Source organism: Chiloscyllium plagiosum, unplaced genomic scaffold, assembly GCF_037043375.1.
Source record: "Chiloscyllium plagiosum isolate Xiang-an unplaced genomic scaffold, Cpla_swu_hap1 HiC_scaffold_6, whole genome shotgun sequence".
NCBI classification, from domain to species: Eukaryota; Metazoa; Chordata; class Chondrichthyes; order Orectolobiformes; family Hemiscylliidae; genus Chiloscyllium; species Chiloscyllium plagiosum.
In genome coordinates, this window is record NW_028270144.1 from 83,827,276 (window position 1) to 83,845,900 (window position 18,625).

An 18,625-nucleotide genomic window follows, 5' to 3' on the forward strand; every position below is an offset into this window, starting at 1 on the left:
GTCATTCAATGAGATTATGTATGATCTGATGATCCTCACCTCCACTCTCCTGCCTTCACCCCCTTAACCTTCAATTCACATCTATTATAAATCTGTTTACGTCAATTATCCTGTCTCTACAGCCTTTTGCTGTAAAATAATTCCACAGATTCATGACCTTCAAAAAAAAATTCCTCTAGCCTATGTTTTAAGTGGTGACTCCTTACTCTGAGATAATGCCCTCTCGTTCAAGACACTCCCACAAACAGAAGCAACTTAAAGTCATAGAATCGTACAACATGGAAACAGATCCTTCAGTCCAACTTGGCTGCACTGACCAAACACGCAATCTGACCTAGTCCCATTTGCCAACATTGGATCCATATCCCTTTAAACTCTTCCTATTCATATCAATCCAGATACCTTTTTAAATGTTCTAATTGTACCTGCCTTCACCATTTCCTCTGGCAGCTCCATACACGCACCATCTGCGTGAAGAAATTACCACTCAGGTCCTTTTTAAAGTTTTCTGCTCTGCCCTTAAACCTACGATCTCTACTTTGGATGACTCCACCCTTGGAAAAAGACTTTGGACTTTTCTCCCTATCCATACCCCTCACGATTTAATAAACCTCTATAATATCACCCCTCAGTCTCTGATGCTTTAGGGAAAATAGCTTCAGCCTATTCAGCCTCTCCCTATAACCCAAACCCTCCAGTCACAGGAACATCTTTGCAGATCTTTCGCTGCACCCTCTCAAGTTTAACATTTTTCCTATAGAAGGGTGACCAGAATTGTCTGCAGTACTCAAAATTGGCCTTATCATATTGCAGCTGTACAGGACATTGATGTCCTAACTCTACTAATCAATGCTCTGTCCAATAAAGGCAAGCATGCCAAAAGCCTTCTTTACCACCTTGTCTACCTATGACTTCAAGGTCTCTTTGTTGGGCTATGTTCCCCAGGGCCCTTCTATTAACTGTGTAAGTCCTGCCCCCTGTTTTGCCTTACACTTCACATTTATCTAAATTAAGCTCCCTCAGCCTATTAGCTCATTTAATGAAGGTCCTGTTGTACTGAGATAATCTTTATTTTCTACTACATCACCTATTTTAGTGTCATCTGCACATTTACTAACCTCTTAATATTCACATCCGAATCATTTATATAAATGATGAAAAGCAGTGGATCCAGCACATTGCCAGCATCTACTCCAACAGATTTAAAATGCCTACATGCTTTAATAAGAACATCTCTCAATCTTCTAATCTTCAATGAGAACAGGCCTACCTACTTGCAACAAAATCCCTCCATACCTAGGATGAAATTAGTGAACCTTCTCCAGATTGCTTCCACTGTTCCTCAGATAATGTGACTGAAACTGTTCACAGAATTTTAAGTGTGCTGTGACACAATTTTTATACTCCTTCCTTTTGAAATAATGGTCAACAATGCCATTTGCCATATTTATTACCTCCTGAACTTATGTTCTAGCACTGTGTGATTTATGTTTGAGGAATTCCAAATCCCTATACTCTGCAGCTTTCTTCATTTAAACAATATTCAGCTCCTCTATTCTTTATGCCATTGTGTATAACCTAATTTTTACCCACATTATATTCTATTTCCCAAGTTTTTGCCCACTTGCTTAACTTGTCTAAATCCTTCTACACACGGTTTCATCTTCACCACTTGCGTTCTGATTTTTGCACAACCCAAACTTGGAAATAATACATTCACTCCCCTTATCCAAGTAAATAATTGTGGCCCACCGTTGCTCCCTGTGGCATTCAAGTTACAAGTTGCTCTGTGTAAATGCCCCTTTTATCTCGGCTCTGGTCTTCTATTAGGTGGCCAATCCTCTATCCATGCTAAAATACTAACCCTAGCACCTATTAAGTAGCTTTGTGTGTAATTCCTTACTGAACACCTTTTAGAAATCCAAGTATATAACAACTCGTTGTCTAAACTGCTCATGAGCCCCTCAAAGAATTCTAATAAATTCATTAGGCAAGATTTCTCCTTTATGAATCCATGCTGACTGGTTAAAAAATAAGATTTTGAGAGAGGAACATTACGTTTGACAAATTTGCAAGAGTTCTTTGAGGCTATCACAAACAGTGGAAATAAAGGAGATAGGTAGATCAGGTACATTTGGATTCCTAGAGGATATATGGTAAGGTGCCACATAAAAGATTATTGTGCAAGATAGGACCTCATGATATTGGAGATAATGTTAGCATGGATTGAGCAATACAGAAGATTGAATTGGGATTAATGTCTTTTTCAGATTGTAGAAGCAAAACTAGGGTTACATGGATCAATCCTTGGACTGTAATAATTTACTACCAATATTAATGAGATAGAGAAGGGGGCAAAGCACAATATTTGCAGATTTGTGATGAGACAAAAATAGGTGGGAGAACATGTAACGAGGAGATAAGGAGAATCTAGAAAGGTTGACTGGGCAAAAACCTAGTGGATAGAGTTTAATGTAGGAAAGTGAAATGTCATGCACTAAACAAATCTGAAACAAAATAGGAAATGTAGAAAAACTCAGATGAGGCAGCACCACTGGAGAGAAAGCAGAGTTAATGCTTTGGGTCTGATGACCCTTCTTCAAAGTTCGGATTTTGTTTCTAATGTCATACATTTTGGTGGGAAAAATCAAAAGGCAGACTGTTTACATTAAAAAGACCCAAAAAATGCAGTGCAGTGGGATCTGGGTGTGTTTGCGCACTGTGACAATGCTGTTCCTTTAACAAGGTTATGCTATCCTCAAGTTTTTTTTTCCATGAGGTCACAGATTCAGAAAAGTCTGGGTTTGGATGGTTTTTAGGTCCGGTTTGATTATAGCTAATAGATACTGCCTCAGGCAAAAAGCTTTCAAGTTTAAAACAAAATTGTACAATGAAAGGGGACTGGCCAGTTCTCTCAGTTCAGCTTTTCTCTGGTTTTTGACAGTCTGGCTGTTAACTGAAAGTCAGGCAGTTTTGAAGCTGCTGGACCCAAAGAAGCAGTTCCATGGTGGTACTATCTCACTCTGACTTTTCTCCTGTAAGACTCACTGTTTGATTTTACCTTTTGTGCCATGGGCTGTTTATGGGGATTGTTGCAAGCACTGGGAACAGCATCATTAATATAATTTGTTGGGTGTTCAGATAGGTTAAGTTATTCAGTATTCTGTTCTCTTTTGTTTGTGTTTCATTCAGTAATCTTGTAAATAAATTCTGTTTTGCTTAAAACTAAGTGATCTGACCAGCTGCATCTCTCCTGGAATATCTGCGTTATACCTGCTTAAAACAACTAGCAAAGTTAGGGTCTGGCTACTTGCTTAAAATGTTTTGAGTGAGTCTGGCCTGGTCCATAACAGCACAAAACACAAACTGTTAGCACACAGATACGGCAAGTAATTAAGAACGCAAATGGAGTTTGGTATTTGTAAGAGTTTGGAGTTTAAACACAGGGAAGACGTTTTACAACTCTTACAGGGCAGTTAGATTGCACCTCTGGTGCTGTGTACGGTTTTGGTTTTATATTGGCATTGTACACTGTTCAAAGGGATTCACTAGGCAGATTCCTGGGATGAAGGAGTGACCAGTCAAAAATAGCTAAACCATATTTGACCTTTAACCATGAGAATTCGTTAGAATGAGAGTGATATTATTGAAGCATACAAGATTCTCAGGGGTAGACACTGACAAAGTGTTTCTATGCATGGGGGAATCGTGAATTAGGAGTCTTGGTTAAAACTGAGAAGCAAAGGAGCTTCTCCCAGAATGTCTGGAATTCTCTACCTAAGTGTGTTATGGAGGCTAGATTACAAAGTATTTAAAGAGAAGGTAGATTTATTTTTGAAATATCAGAAAGTTGACAACAAGCTGAGTTGGAATAAAAGAGAAGTTGAGACCTGTGGTAGATCAGTCATAGACTTGTTGAATAGTGGGGTAGGCTTGAGGAGCTCAATTCTCTCCCATCCTGCTTCTCCTATGTTCTAATGATGCCTTTGTAGCTACAGTATTGATTTAGTTGGTCCAGTTCAATTTCTGGTCAATTGTAACTCTCAGATGTTGATACTGACAGCTTCAGTGATGGTCATTCCAGTGAATGTCAAAGGGTGGTAAGATTCTGTTTTGTTGGACCTGGTCATTGCCTGGCACAATACTACTTGCCACTTGTCAGCTCAAACTTGACTTGACGTACCCTAAAATAAGAAATAGGAGGTGTACATTTTTGGCCATTATGCCTGCTCCACCATTCTATAAGATCGTGGCTGATCTGCTTGTGGCCTTGATTATACTGTCTTTTGTCCTTTGAACAACTCCTTTGTTCATCTAACCCCATGGACATGAACATAATTTCAAAGTTAATGATGGTGAGCAAAAAAAAGTGAAGGCTTTCTCAAAACTCTAACTGAGCCAATAACTGAACATGCAGGACATTTCTCCCATACGCAAGTTATTAGATGGTCGACTGATTTAATTTGTTTCCTAGGAATTTGTCCTACATGATTAACATAACATTACAAGTAGATTGTCTATCTTTATCAAAAATGGGAGCAGGAGATTCTAATAACTTATTACAGTCGATGCAGTGTGCTTACTGCATTTCTATACATTTTAAGTAATTAGCACATATAACATTGGTCAATTACATAAATTACAAATTTGTGAAATCATAAAAGCTCTTAATACAAAAATTCGCAATCCACTATCAAAATAGATACTTTGTGAGCAGGCTTCCATTACAGAATGCCTTAGTGTTGTATCTTATATAAACATTGAAAGCCTAAAAGATTAATACTTTTCATACCCATCTGATTATTTGGGAACTGCAAAACTTCTAGACCGTCAGGATAGGTTGTGTGTGTTGTCTGTGCATCTGCATAGAAGTATATCTGTTGAAATAAATAGCAATTTTCCTTTAAAAACATAAAGAGCACAAGTTTCAAGTAATCACAGAAAGAATCAAATGGTAGGTTAGGAAAACATATCGTCCGAGAATGATGATGTGGAATTCTGTCACAAGCTTTTGACGTTGAGTCCATAAATTATATTAAAAGTGAACATAGTAATTACCAGGCAAATAATAAATATGCAAGAATATGGAAAGGAAGAGCAAGTGAATCAAAAAAGGCTTCGTAGCTTGTAGACAAATTAGTGCAGAATTCAGATAAACAATCAGATTTTTACAGTCTTCTGGCATTCTTAAATTTTAATGGAAGCTCTCCAGATTTAAGTTTTTCTCAAAATGTTCAGCTCACTGTGTTTGTATCAGTAGGGTTACTATAGTAGTAGATTCAGCTCATTTGCAGATATTTATACAGCTTGCAGTCATGGTATCAATTTGGCAAAGTCACTAAATAAAACAATTGAGGGTAAAATCAATATTTCAAGCAAAACATTTATTAAAGAACACTAAAAAATCATACCCTGGAAGAAATAGGTTTGGAAATGTCCAGATGGTGTAAATTCCAGATTTAAAACCAAAGATCTAGTATGAATTATTTAAACCTATTTTGATATAATTAATCAAAATAGCCTTGATAAAATCAGTAATTACAAAAGCAAACTTTACACGTGTTGGAAATATGAAATAAAAACAGATAATGATAGAAATAAATATTTGCTCGCTCTCTGTGGTTAGAGAAACAGAACTAACATTTCAGGTTGATGACTTTTGCTCAGAATATTTCTGTCCTAATGAATGTTTGGTTGTTATAATTAAAGATTGAGTTACATTTGAAGCTTGAAGAAAGGTATACAAACTGTCATAACCATACAAAATCAAAGAAAGATAATGTACTGAAATGGCAGTAGTAATTTCATTCATGAAGAATTAGCATCACTGGCTAGGTCAGAATATATTGCCCCATCCCCAATTGTCCTTGAGGTGAACCATTGCTGCCTTGAACTGCTTGTACGGTAGGTTCTGTTGGGAGGAAGTCCAGGAGTTTGACTAAGTCACAAGGCAATAATGCATGGCAATGTATTTCCAAGGGAGGATGGTGTATGACTTGGAGGGAAACTTATAGGTGTTATTCCCATGCATTTGCTGCCTTTGGTCTTCTAAGGACAAAGGGCACAGTTTGAGAGATGTTCTCAAAAAACTGAAGTAAGTTGCAGTGCAGCATCTTGTAGCTGGTACATGTTTCAAGAAAATAATTTATTTCGTGTACTGGTTGGTGTGCAATAGTCATGTTATCAGCTGTGAGTGCCTTTGTCTGCAGTCTGTGACTGCCATTATACACATCACTTGAAACATGATGTCAGGAATGATCGAACTGAAAATACGCAGATTTTCAGAACTGTCAGGGAAACAGCTATTATTAAAGATATCAAGGAATGGCCATGTGAAAATATGGAGATTTTCAGAAATGTAAGGAAGCCAAATACTCTGAAAAAAGTTTTTAAAAAATTAGTCTGCAGTCTTGAATTGCTGGTTGAGACAAAATGGCTGTGCATTTTCAGTTCCCTGCTGCTGTGGATATGGAAGATATAGACAGAATTAGAAAATATTCCATAATTCATTACAAAAATCTGAGCAGATAGGAAGAGCAACCTGCTATCAGTGATGGGGAAAGAATGCTACAAGCTATATTGCCACTTTGATTGCACTGAGCAATGGCAAACTGCAGAGATTTTGAAGGCTCTAAAGACATACACTGAATCCCATATTAATATTACTTTTGTGTAGTATATGTTCGACATAGGGGTTAAGGGGAGAGAGACTTGGTCAGTATGCGACTGCGTTAATACATCCAGCCGAACCCTAAATGTTTTGGCAAATAAAAGATGACCTCAGGAAGCATGTTCAATATGTGGAAAACAGTGCACTAACTGCAAGAAGCTGAATCAATTTGCACACAAGTGTTTAGCTGCAAAGAAAAAAAGCATATCTATAAAGATGTATTGTGGAGGGATGTTAGCAATGATTCTGACAACATCAAGTCTAAAAATGGTAAATGGTTTGACTATCAGAATGGTGAGTGCAGAGTTCTAGATACTGGACATTAAGCAAAATCCACTGAACTAAAGCAGGTCCATGAGTTGAACTCGTAACACAATGTACCAGAAGCATTATAGTGATCTAGGATTGATTTGACAATTAAAAACAATCGTACATCTTTTGGATATCTTCCGCTGAGCAGAGTTTCAGCCGGCCTCAAGGGCAGCTTGAAAGATAAAACTGAAGAGGTGGCAAAAAAGGGAGGAATAAAGAAAATGACAATGCTCATACACTGGATTATTAGACATTGCAGTAGTGACAAAACCTGGAAGATACCTAAAAGGATCTCTTTAAAGCTTTGAAGAGATTTCACTATCCCCCTACCAATCATTGAAGAAATGTTGCCATCATTTGCCAAGACAAATGCCTTTACTGCCACTGATGCAAAGAATGATTGCTAATAATGTGAAGCTGGATGAAAACTACATTCTGGGTGCCATTCAGGAGATCTTGATGTTTGTGTATCTGTTTGGTATTTCCACTGCTCCAAAAGAAAATTAATGCAGATAACATTAGGTGGTAAGTAATCTTCCCACAGTTGAAATCTACTAGCCTATGGACGTGGAAGCACAATGGAAGAAGTCATTATGGTTCACAATCAGAATCTACTGTGAGTGCTAGAGACAGCTTGCCAGATAAACCTGAAGCTGAACAAGATGATGTTGTAATTTAAGATGTCCTGACAAGATAAGGATCTATAGCAAGAATGCAGTAACCAACAGATGTGAAAGCAGTGCAATGATGTGTTCAATTTGGGAAATACTTTGCAAAGTTCTTGCCTATTTTGTCAGAGTGTGAACTTTGACAAAAGATCATTGCTAAAAATGTAAAATAGTGATAGGGCACAAAAGAAGAACAGCTTTTTCTAGAATCAAAGTGACTAGTAGCAATAACACCGAGAATGAGGGTCTACAATGTTAATGAAGAAGCCACCTTGCAGCGTGATGCAGGGATCAATGACAAGGGTCATAGATTTAAGGTAAGAATCAGCAGGTTTAGAGAGGAGCTGAGAAAGCAAATATCACTCAGAGTAGTGGGAATCAGAAACTCTCAGCCTGAAAGAGTAGTAGAGGGAAGAAACCTAACATTTAAGTAGTATTTAGAAGGACACTTAAAACGCTGTTGTATATAAGATGAAGTACCAGGAAATGGGATCAGGGTAGATAGGTGCTTGATTGTTGGACATGATGGGACGAAGTGTCTTTTTCTGTGCTTTAATAATCTATGACTCTATGAATACATACCTGGATAATTTTCCACATTGGAAGTAGTCAGTAGTATAATATAAAGCACCACAATTATTGTACAAAGCAGATTGGGTTGGACTTGATATGCCCAAGTGAGTTTTGTCATGCATGAGAGTTTGAAGTTTGTGTCATCTCTTCAATGTATAGCATTGGTATATAACTTTAAAAAAAAACTAGGCCACTTTGTGTCAAGATTTAATCAGCAGAATAAGAAACAATGACATGCAAACTTTTCTTTATTCAAGTCGATGTAAAAATCTTAAAGTGATTTATTGCTTACCACCGTTTGGTCAGACATTGTCTGTTTTACATCCCCATTGAAGAAGGTCACTCTAGTAGTTTTCCCATCTGCACTAATTTCTTTTCGGGTACCATTACAAAAAATAATTACGTGACGTCCACTTTTCAACACTTGTTCGACCTACAAAATAAATTATTCTTAAGTATAAGAGATTTGGTAGAAAACTCAGGAAATAAACAGGTTAATAAAATAATTTAGCATATTTTCTAAACCTATAGTATGTCCGAGGAGTTTGTAATTTGGATGGCAAAATTCTGTAAATTGTAAAGGAAAACAATTCTACACATACTTAGTGCTCCCTTTAAGTGATGGGGGTTCACAATAGTTAAATTCAACCCTCATGTTTTCACAAAATCTTGCACATCAGAAGACTTGTTAACCTGGTAACAGATGACCTAAAATGGATCAAAACCAAGAATGGTGAAAGTTATGACACCTTTGGGCTTCAGACTAATGATGTGCAAACACATAGGTATTTCTACTGATTCAACATACAGTTAGTTTGTGTACATAGCCTGATAACCAAATGACAAGATATCTTTCCATGGAATAGGGAAAATGAGAGAGATTAACTAATTGTTTCTGCACCTACTGCATCAATTCTTACGAGTGGAAACACATTTAATTCAACAACAGCTTATTAGCAAATTTTGAGAAGATTTGTAGCTCAGGTTGAGGTTCTGGATGTAGGCTTGCTCGCTGAGCTGGAAGGTTTATTTCCAGACGTTTCATCACCTTACTAGGTAACATCTTCAGTGGGCCTCCAGGTGAAGCACTGTTGATAATTCCTGCTCTCTATTTAGATGTTTGGGTTTCTTTGGGTTGGTGATGCCATTTCCTGTGGTGACACCATTTCCTGTTCTTTTTCTCAGGGGGTGATAGATGGGGTTTTGTAGGGTGACAAAACGTTTGGAAATGAACCTTCCAGCTCAGCGAGCAAACCTACATCCAGAACAACAGCTTACGTTGTAAACTTGCTCAATGAGCTGGCAGGTTTGTTTTCAGGTGTTTCTTCATCGTACTAGGTAACATCATCAGTGAGCCTCCGGTGAAGCGCTGGTATTCTGTTCTGCTTTCTATTTGTGTATCTTGGTCTGTTAAGGTGAGTGATATCACTTCCAGTTCCTTTTCTCAGAAGTTGGTAAATGAGCTCCAAATTGATGTGTTTGTTGATGGACTTCTGATTTGCATGCCAGGCCTCCAGGAATTCCCATCCGTTCTTTGTTTAGCCTGTCCCAGGATGGATGTGTCGTCCCAGTCGAAGTGGTGTCCTTCTTCGTCTGTATGCAAGGATACTACTGATAGTGGGTCATATCTTTTGGTGGCTAGTTGGTGTTTGTGTATCCTGGTGGCTAGTTTTATGCCTGTCTGTCCGATGTAATGTTTATTAGACCTTACATGGTATTTTGTAAATGTCATTCGTTTTTCTGGTTGTTGTGATCTCATGTCCCCTTTTTGTCCTTCTGATTTCCCTCTTTAGTATACTCCTACTTCCTTTATACTCTTCTAAGGATTCACTCGATCTATCCTGTCTGTACCTTACATATGCTTTCTTGTTTTTCTTAACCAAACTCTCAATTTCTTTAGTCATCCAGCATTCCCTATACCTACCAGCCTTTTCTTTCACCCTAACAGGAATATACTTTCGCTGGATTCTCGTTATCTCATTTCTGAAGGCTTCCCATTTTCCAGCCATCCTTTCACCTGTGAACATCTGCCCCCAATCAGCTTTCTAAAGTTCTTGCCTAATACCGTCAAAATTGGCCTTTCTCCAATTTAGAACTTCAACTTTTAGATCTGGTCTATCCTTTTCCATCACTATTTTAAAATTAATAGAATTATGGTCGCTGGCCCTAAAATGCTCCCCCACTGACACCTCAGTCACCTGCCCTGCCTTATTTCCCAACAGTACGTCAAGTTTTGCACCTTCTCTAGTAGGTACATCCATATACTGAATCAGAAAATTTTCTTGTACACACTTAAATTCCTCTCCATCTAAACCCTTAACACTATGGCAGTCCCAGTCTATGTTTGGAATTAAAATCCCCTACCATAACCACCCTATTATTCTTACAGATAGCTGAGATCTCCTTACAAGTTTGTTTCTCAATTTCCCTCTGACTATTAGGGGATCTATAATACAATCCCAATAAGGTGATCATCCCTTTCCTATTTCTCCGTTCCACCCAAATAACTTCCCTGTATGTATTTCCAGGAATATCCTCCCTCAGCACAGCTGTAACACTATCCCTTATCAAAAATGCCACTCCCCCTCCTCTCTTGCCTCCCTTTCTATCCTTCCTGTAGCATTTGTATCCTGGAACATTAAGCTGCCAGTCCTGCCCATCCCTGAGCCACGTTTCTGTAATTGCTATGATATCCCAGTCCCATGTTCCTATTCACATCCTGAGTTCATCTGCCTTCCCTGTTAGGCCTCTTGCATTGAAATAAATGCAGTTTAATTTATTAGTCCTACCCTGTCACTGCGTGCCCCTTCTGTTTGACTCTCTTCTATTCTCAACTGTACCAGTCTCAGATTGATCTCTTTCCTCACTATCTCCCTGAGTCCCATTCCCCCACCTTAGTAGTTTAAATCCTCCCCATCAGCTCTAGCAAATCTCTCTGCCAGTATATTAGTCCCCTTCCAATTTAGGTGCAATCCGTCCTTCTGGTACAGGAATTTTTCTTCCATCCATTTATTACTAATCATAATTCATAAAAGGCCATAGATATTTGTCTCCATTCATTGCAGTTATGTGTTGCTGTCATTCATTCCTCAGTCCAGTTTCTGATGTCATGCACCCATCCAGTCCTTTTCACACTGGCATTTCCTTACGTTTCACTTTCTATTGTTGCCAACACTAATCACATACTAATTTCTCCAGTTATCAACTTCCTCTTCTCCTCATAAGGTAAAAGCCCATAAAGATAAAGTATTCAAATTTTCCTGCAGACAAGTTAATTGGTTCTTCATTTTGTTCAGCTAATTAAAAGGCTTCAGCAGAGCTGCATTTCAAAGCTGTAACTCACTTCTCAATAGCTTTTGAATGTCCAACTCTCATTCTCATTCAACAGGGAGTTTGAAAGTTGCTCTTAATGCATGACTTGCTTTGTTGGGAAAGGAGGTACTGTAACAATGGTAAAAAGTTATTTAAATGTAAAATTTACAAGAGGTCAACAATATTCAGTATATACAAAAACACTCTCTCACCTTTCCATCTGGATACTTAATCACTTCTTGAATTTCATCTTCAGTTGCATTAGGCTCAAGAGTCTGTTTTAGAAATTCAGAAAAGGAATTAATAGTTTCCTTCAACTTGTACCCTTAAATCCAAGACACTAATGTCAGTTCTGAATGACAACATAACTCCATTGTAAATGCCTGTGTTTACTCTTACTGAAATTTCTAATTAACTTTTAACAGACTTTTATATTTTAAACAATTTATTAAAACAAAGGTGTCAAATACAGGGTGATCTCCCATAACATATTACAGAACAGTCAAGATCAAAGGGAATCTTCAAGTTACCATTTGTCTGAAAACAAAGGATAATTAAACCAGGGCTATTTTCAGCTTGTCAGTAATTTTCCTTAGTAAGAAGTAAATGCAATTTTCACATTATAAATTTTACATTATAAAAGCTTTGTTTACAAACCTTTTCTAAAATCAGATGTGCTCAGAATCCAACTCTATTCAACAACCTACAGCTTCCTGACTAACCTTCGTAATTCCCACCAAATGTATTTTCTTCATTAATAATATCTCCCAATACAAGAACCTATTCTACATGACTCTGAACTTCTCTACTTTAAGAATGCTAACCTATGAACTGTTCTTGTAACAACAATATTTGCATGGCTAGTTCAGTGCTGTTCCTGGTCAATGGTAAGCCCATTGGAGGAATTCAGTGATAGTAATGCCATTGTATGTCAAGAGGGAATGGTTAGGTTGAGAACATAAGAAATAGGAGCAGGAGTAGGCCATCTGGCCCTTCGAGCCCATTTGGCCATTCAATAAGATCATGGTTGATCTTTTCATGGTTTCTTACCCATCCTCTCACCATAACTCTTAATTCCTTTACTGTTCAACAAGTTATCTATGTTAGCTTTAAAAACCTTCAATGAGGAAGCCTCAACTACTTCACTGGGCACAAAATTCCACAGATTCACAATCTTTTGAGTGAAGAAGTTCCTTCTCAATTTGGTCCTAAATCTGCTCCCCCTAATTTTGAGGCTGAGACTTCTTGTCCTAGTTTCACCCAGAAGTGGAACCATTCTCTACTTCTGTCTTAGCTATTCCCTTCATAATTTTATATGTTTCTTTAAGATGCCCCCTCTCTTGTTCTTTGAAATTCCAACAAATATAATCCCAGTCTACTCAGAATCTCCTCACAAGCCAACCCCTCAACTCCGGAATCAATCTAGTGAACCTCCTCTACATTGCTTCTAGTACCAGTATATCTTTTTTTCAAGTAAGGAGACCAAAATTGTGCAGCATATACAACTGCAACATAACCTCCCTGCTTTTAAACTCAATCCCTTTAGCAATGATGGGCAAAATTCCATTTGCCTTCTTAATTACCTGTTGCACCTGCAGACCAACTCTCTGCGTTTCATGCACAAGGATACCCAGGTCTCTCTGCACTGCAGCATGCTGCAATTTTTTACCATTCAAATAATAGTCTTTTTTACAGTTATCCCTACCAAAATGAATGACTTCACATGTATTAACACTGTACGCCATCTGCCAGAACTTTGCCCACTCACTTAAATTATCTATGTCCCTCTGCAAAATTTCACAATCCTCTGCACACTTTGCTCTATCAACTCAGCTTAGTGTTATCCATATCTGACACACTATACATAGTCTCCAACTCCAAATAATCTACGTAAATTGCGAATAATTACAGTCCCTAACATTGATCTCTGAGGCATGCCACTAGTCACTGATTGCCAAGCAGAAAAGCATTCATTTATCTTCATTGTTTGCTTCCTGTTAACCAATCCTCTATCCAAGCTAATACATTACTTGTAACACCGTACATCTTTATCTTACGCAGTAACCTTTTATGCAGCAGGTTGTTGAATGCCTTTTTGCTCTTGTTGTGACAATACCCACCTAGTATTTGTATAGTATGAATGTTACTCATCAACCCAAGCCTGAATGTTTGCTGTCAGGTATAGTTGCATTAGGATATGGACACTTCCATATTCAAGAAGTTGTGAATGGTACTGAACACTGCACAGTGAATATATCCATTTAGAAACATGGAAAATAGAAGCAGGAGTAAAGCAATCAGTTTATCAGCCTGTTCTGCCATTCAATATGATTATGACTGATCATCCTGTTCCTTTTTTCTCTCGATATCTTTTGATTTCTTTCGCCCCAAAAACTATACTTAACTCCTTTTTGAAAACATTCAATGTTTTTGTCTCAACTGTTTTCAGTGGCAGAGAATTCCACAGGCTCACCACTCTGGCTGAAGAAATTTTTTGTCATTTCAGTCATAAATGGCCTACATCATAGCCTTAGACTGTGACCCCTGGTTTTGAAATCGCCTGTCATTGTGAACTTTCTTCCAATATTTATCTTATCTAGTTCTGTTAGAAACCTATAAAATTTTACAAGATCTCCCTTCCATCTTCTGATCTGATGACAGAAGCAAGCCATTGGTGAAACAGCTGAAGATGAATGGATCTAGGATACTATCTTGAGAAACTCCTGCAGTGATATCATTGCAGATGACAGACCTCCGGTAACCAAAGCTTCTTATACTGCACCTTCCGAACCTATGAACACAAATATCTTGAAGGACAAGGGTAGATGTATGGGTGCACCGCTCCCTGCAAGTTCCAGTCCGAACTACTAATCATCTTTAATTGAAAACATATTGCGGCCTTTTAGTATCAAAATCCTGGGATTCCCTTCCAAACACTTTGTGGGTCTACCTACAACTCATTGTCTGCAGTGATTCACCAAAAAAAGAGTTCACCACTACTTAAATAAAACAAAAAGCCAGCTTCCTTTAGGTTACATATGATTCCAATGAGTGCAGTCCCAATGACTCCAAGGCCAGGGCTCCTTGATGCCACACCAATCAAAGGCAGGCTTGACGTCAAGGGCAAGCATGCTGTCCTCACTTCTGGAGTTTAGTTCTTTAATCCATGTTTGGACAAAGGGTACAATGAAATCAGATCCAGGTGCTGTGGCAACCACCTGTAATTCCATTGTAAGGAGGCTATGATTTGGATTGCTTAAGGTTGGGAAAGGCTCTGTGGTGCAGTGGTAGTGTCCCACTTCTGAGCCATCTGTTCCATTTGTGTGTCATAACATGTCTGAACAGGTTGCTTGAAGCAACTACAATGAGATGAGGAGCTGAGTGGCCCTAGTGGAAACAAAATGGGATGTTAGTGAGTAAGCTACTGCTAAGTGCTCTTGATAGCAATGTCAGTAACATCATCCATCACTAATGATGACGGAGACTAGATTGATGGACAGGAATTGGCCAGATTGAATTAGGCTTGCTTTGTGTACAGAATATACATGGGCAATTTTCCACATTGTCAGGTAGATACCAGTGATACAGACATACTGGAATAGCTTGGCTGGGGATGCGGCAAGTTCCAGAATGTTGTCAGGGCCCATAGCCTTTGCATTATCTAGTGCTATTAGAGATTTGTTGATACCATGTGGAGTGAATTGAATCAACTGAAGACTGGTATCTATATATACCTCTAGTGTTGGGTGAGATGGATCATCCACTTGGCATATCTAGCTAAAGATTGTAGTAAATGTTTCAACCTTATTTTTTACACTAATATGTTGGGCTCCTCCATCATTGAGAAATTCATAGATGCACACTTAAGGTATTAGTCTCAGACCCATTCCTCTCAAACTGAATGCAAAATTCAATCATAGGTCACTCTACCTAGGAGCACCTTCACCATGAAGTCAGTAATTAATCGATCTCTGCACAGTGCCAGATCCAGTATAACTTGTTCTCTGTTTGGTTCCAGAATGTGCTGCTCCAAGAGACAATCCTGAAAACATTCTATGAATGCATCTCAGCTACCTTTGTCTATTCTGATTTATCTAGTTTAAATACAGATCAATAACCCCCATTACCAACTGGCATACCCTTCTGATTTCTTGACAAGTTCTCATTATTTTATCTTTGCATGACATCCTACCATATAGTTATTGCTAGGCAGCTTTTTACACCAGTGCCACAACTGCTGTTTTTATCATTTCTCATCTCTATCCAAATCAATTCCATAGCTTGGTTTCCAGAACTTGAGTCATCACTCTGTATCTTGTTATCATCTGTACCATCATTAATTAACAGGGCCCCCCTTCCACATTTTCCTTGGTTTTGGTGGTTCCTAAATGTTGTGTCTTTCATTATTTGGATCCCAATCTCTGTCATCCTGCAGCCATGACACTGTAATGGCTATCAGATCATATTTATTTTTTATTTGCATCATCATTTCATGTGCTTTGTTTTGAATGCTACATGCATTCAGACACAAAGCCTTCAGTTTTGTTCTTTTATTATTTTTGTAGCCTCTGGCCTTACTTGTTGATTCACTCCTAGATTTGTACACTATCATTTCCTGTCAGACAGTCTGTTTATCATTTATCAGTCACTATCATTCTTTCTTGCCATGTTTGCATAGTTATGATTCCAGCTTATCGTAATACTAAACAAGTCAAATCCCAGAATGACATCTGACTTGATGGCCATAACTTTTCATTTTTGTAAATTCATTACTGTGATAGTCAGTCACTGAACAAATTTACAAGAGGCTGCTAATGTACTTTTACGAAAGATAACAATGTTTATTAAAGACTATTTTACACTGGAAGAAAACTGGTTGAAACAGTCCTAATACAAGGTAAAATTCCTGTACAACCTTGCAGATACCTATACTTCAGTAAAGGTGACCCTGTTTCCACTTTAAAGTTCCTTGTTCAGTTAACATGTCTGCATTCACTCCATGATAGTTTTCTTGAGGTAATTTCTCTTCATTAGATCTTGAACAAATTGTGAATATAATAATTCACTCATTTCTGAACATTGATTCCTTAAGCTCCACTTCCTCAGTATTTTGTTTCTGGAGCTTTTTCCTACTGACATTAACCCATTTGGGATTTTGTTCTGCTTCCTGACTGTTCTATAGCTTGCTGAACTGAACTGCTGCTCTTATAGGCTTTTATTCCTGAATAAAATGCTGCTCTAACAGAAATCTGAACATTCACTGCCCTTATGGATGTCCTATCTTTCTAAAAGAACTGGTTGCAGCATTTATTTGCATGTGTACACCTAGTTGGCAGTAACAGCTCTATCTTTTCTAAAGCAGTTATTTAAGTGCATGTAAAAATTTCCAGGCAACACTTCTGCTCTCAGAATTCAAATGTTAAACTAATTCCTTCCATTCTTAGCCCACACAATATAGATATACAAATCAAACTTAAAGCTGTACATGGTGTTGTCCTCATATAATCATAACATCATGAACCTCCACCACTTTCATTTTATTTACATGTTCCCAAATTAGATCTCTTGTCCATAGTATTTTGTTTAACAAACAGGAAATGGCAAAAAACAGAAATATAAAGATAGCATCAGGGACTTATCATGAGCATAAGAAATCAACTAACAATAATATTCAATGTCATGCGTATGGCACAACTTCCTGCAAGTGTCATACTTATTACACTGTTCTATTGGTGACACCCCTATGAGAAGCAGTATTTCCATATTCTCACTTATTTTATTTGCTGGAAGCTTCTCTGACTGGAAGTTTTAATCCTACCATCCTCTCTCCACATTACATTGGAGCTGCTGAGTATTTTCAGCATTCTCTTAACAGATATTAAAAATGAATACTTGTTGCATACCCCCCTGCTTCCTGAATGAATTGACAGTTGCTACCTGTCTTTCAATATCTTACTCAATGGTCAATATTTATATACCAACCTTCTTACTGAATTTATGGGGTTACTAAACTGCAGGGAAGGGGAGAAATAAAACTACAGCTGGATCCTCTTTGGTTGATCCTCACAGATACATGAAGCTTTGATTAAACATTTAGAAGCAACAATTCTGCCCTAGGCTTGGACACGAGGAACAATTACAGTACCCTCATAGCTGCCCACGACAAAAAAAGGATTGAAAATTTAAAAACATTCTGGACCTGAAAGGTCAATTGCTCTCTGTTTAAAATTAACGGATCATTGGGTTTGCCCAGCCAGAAAATACTGTGATGAAAGGTATACGGGTTATACATAAATACCATTTTCTCAACAATTGGAATTCAAACAATACTTAACTATAGTGTAGGTAACTGAAGGCCTCTTGGAGTGTTTATATTGTAGATTTTATGATAAGACAAGAAATAAATGAAGCCATTAGCTTAGCACAAGCTTGTGTGATCAATATTTTTATATTTTAAAAAAATTAAACATTCTGAACTCAGTTCAAAGAAGACCTAACTGAGGTCAGTTGCAAAAATAACTTGTGTGTTAGAAAAGGGAATTTGTTCAAAGCCATTAATTGAACAAGTTCTGAGTTCAAAGGTTTCAGTTTGTGAAAACTTCTAACATCAGGAGAGAAATCTGCATTGGTTATTTAAACCTGAAAAAGTCTCAGAACTCAGTGATGCTAGGACTTCACAAACTCAGAGGACAAGAGTTGAGGTAAAAGCAGTTAAGTCAAACCTACAAGTTGGGCAGGAAAGGAAATTCCTCTTTATTTGAGTAACTGTATAGCAATGTTGTTGGGGAATGGATGGAATATTATTTTGCTCTGTGTTTTTGAAAGCTTTCGAACTGCTACATCGATGATAGCTTTTTGAAATAAAACTTATAAATTTCTCCTTCATTGCTAACCGAATTCTCCCGCCCTATATTGTTTTGTTTAAGTAAAAGATTGTTACATTAAACTAAAACTAAATAAAAATTAGGATCAAGCATGATTTTATCCACTCCACCCTTCTCTGTGACCTATCGCCATTACCCCTACCTTCATCTACCTATCACACGCTCAACTACATTTCCCCCAGCCCCACCCCCCCCCCTCTCATTTA

At 37.8% G+C, this 18,625-nt stretch overlaps 1 protein-coding gene across 1 annotated transcript in view; it reads right to left on the reverse strand.

Annotated features, from left to right (window-relative positions):
* Positions 1-18,625, reverse strand: part of cpap (centrosome assembly and centriole elongation protein) — a 96,273-nt gene that overhangs the window by 3,576 nt on the left and 74,072 nt on the right. Inside the window, exons 14-16 of the mRNA XM_043691877.2 lie at positions 11,748-11,810; positions 8,516-8,656; positions 4,793-4,877 (exon numbers count right to left, since the gene is read on the reverse strand). Of these exons, the coding sequence (XP_043547812.2) occupies positions 4,793-4,877; positions 8,516-8,656; positions 11,748-11,810 (289 nt within the window). The remainder of the gene's footprint in view (positions 1-4,792; positions 4,878-8,515; positions 8,657-11,747; positions 11,811-18,625) is intronic.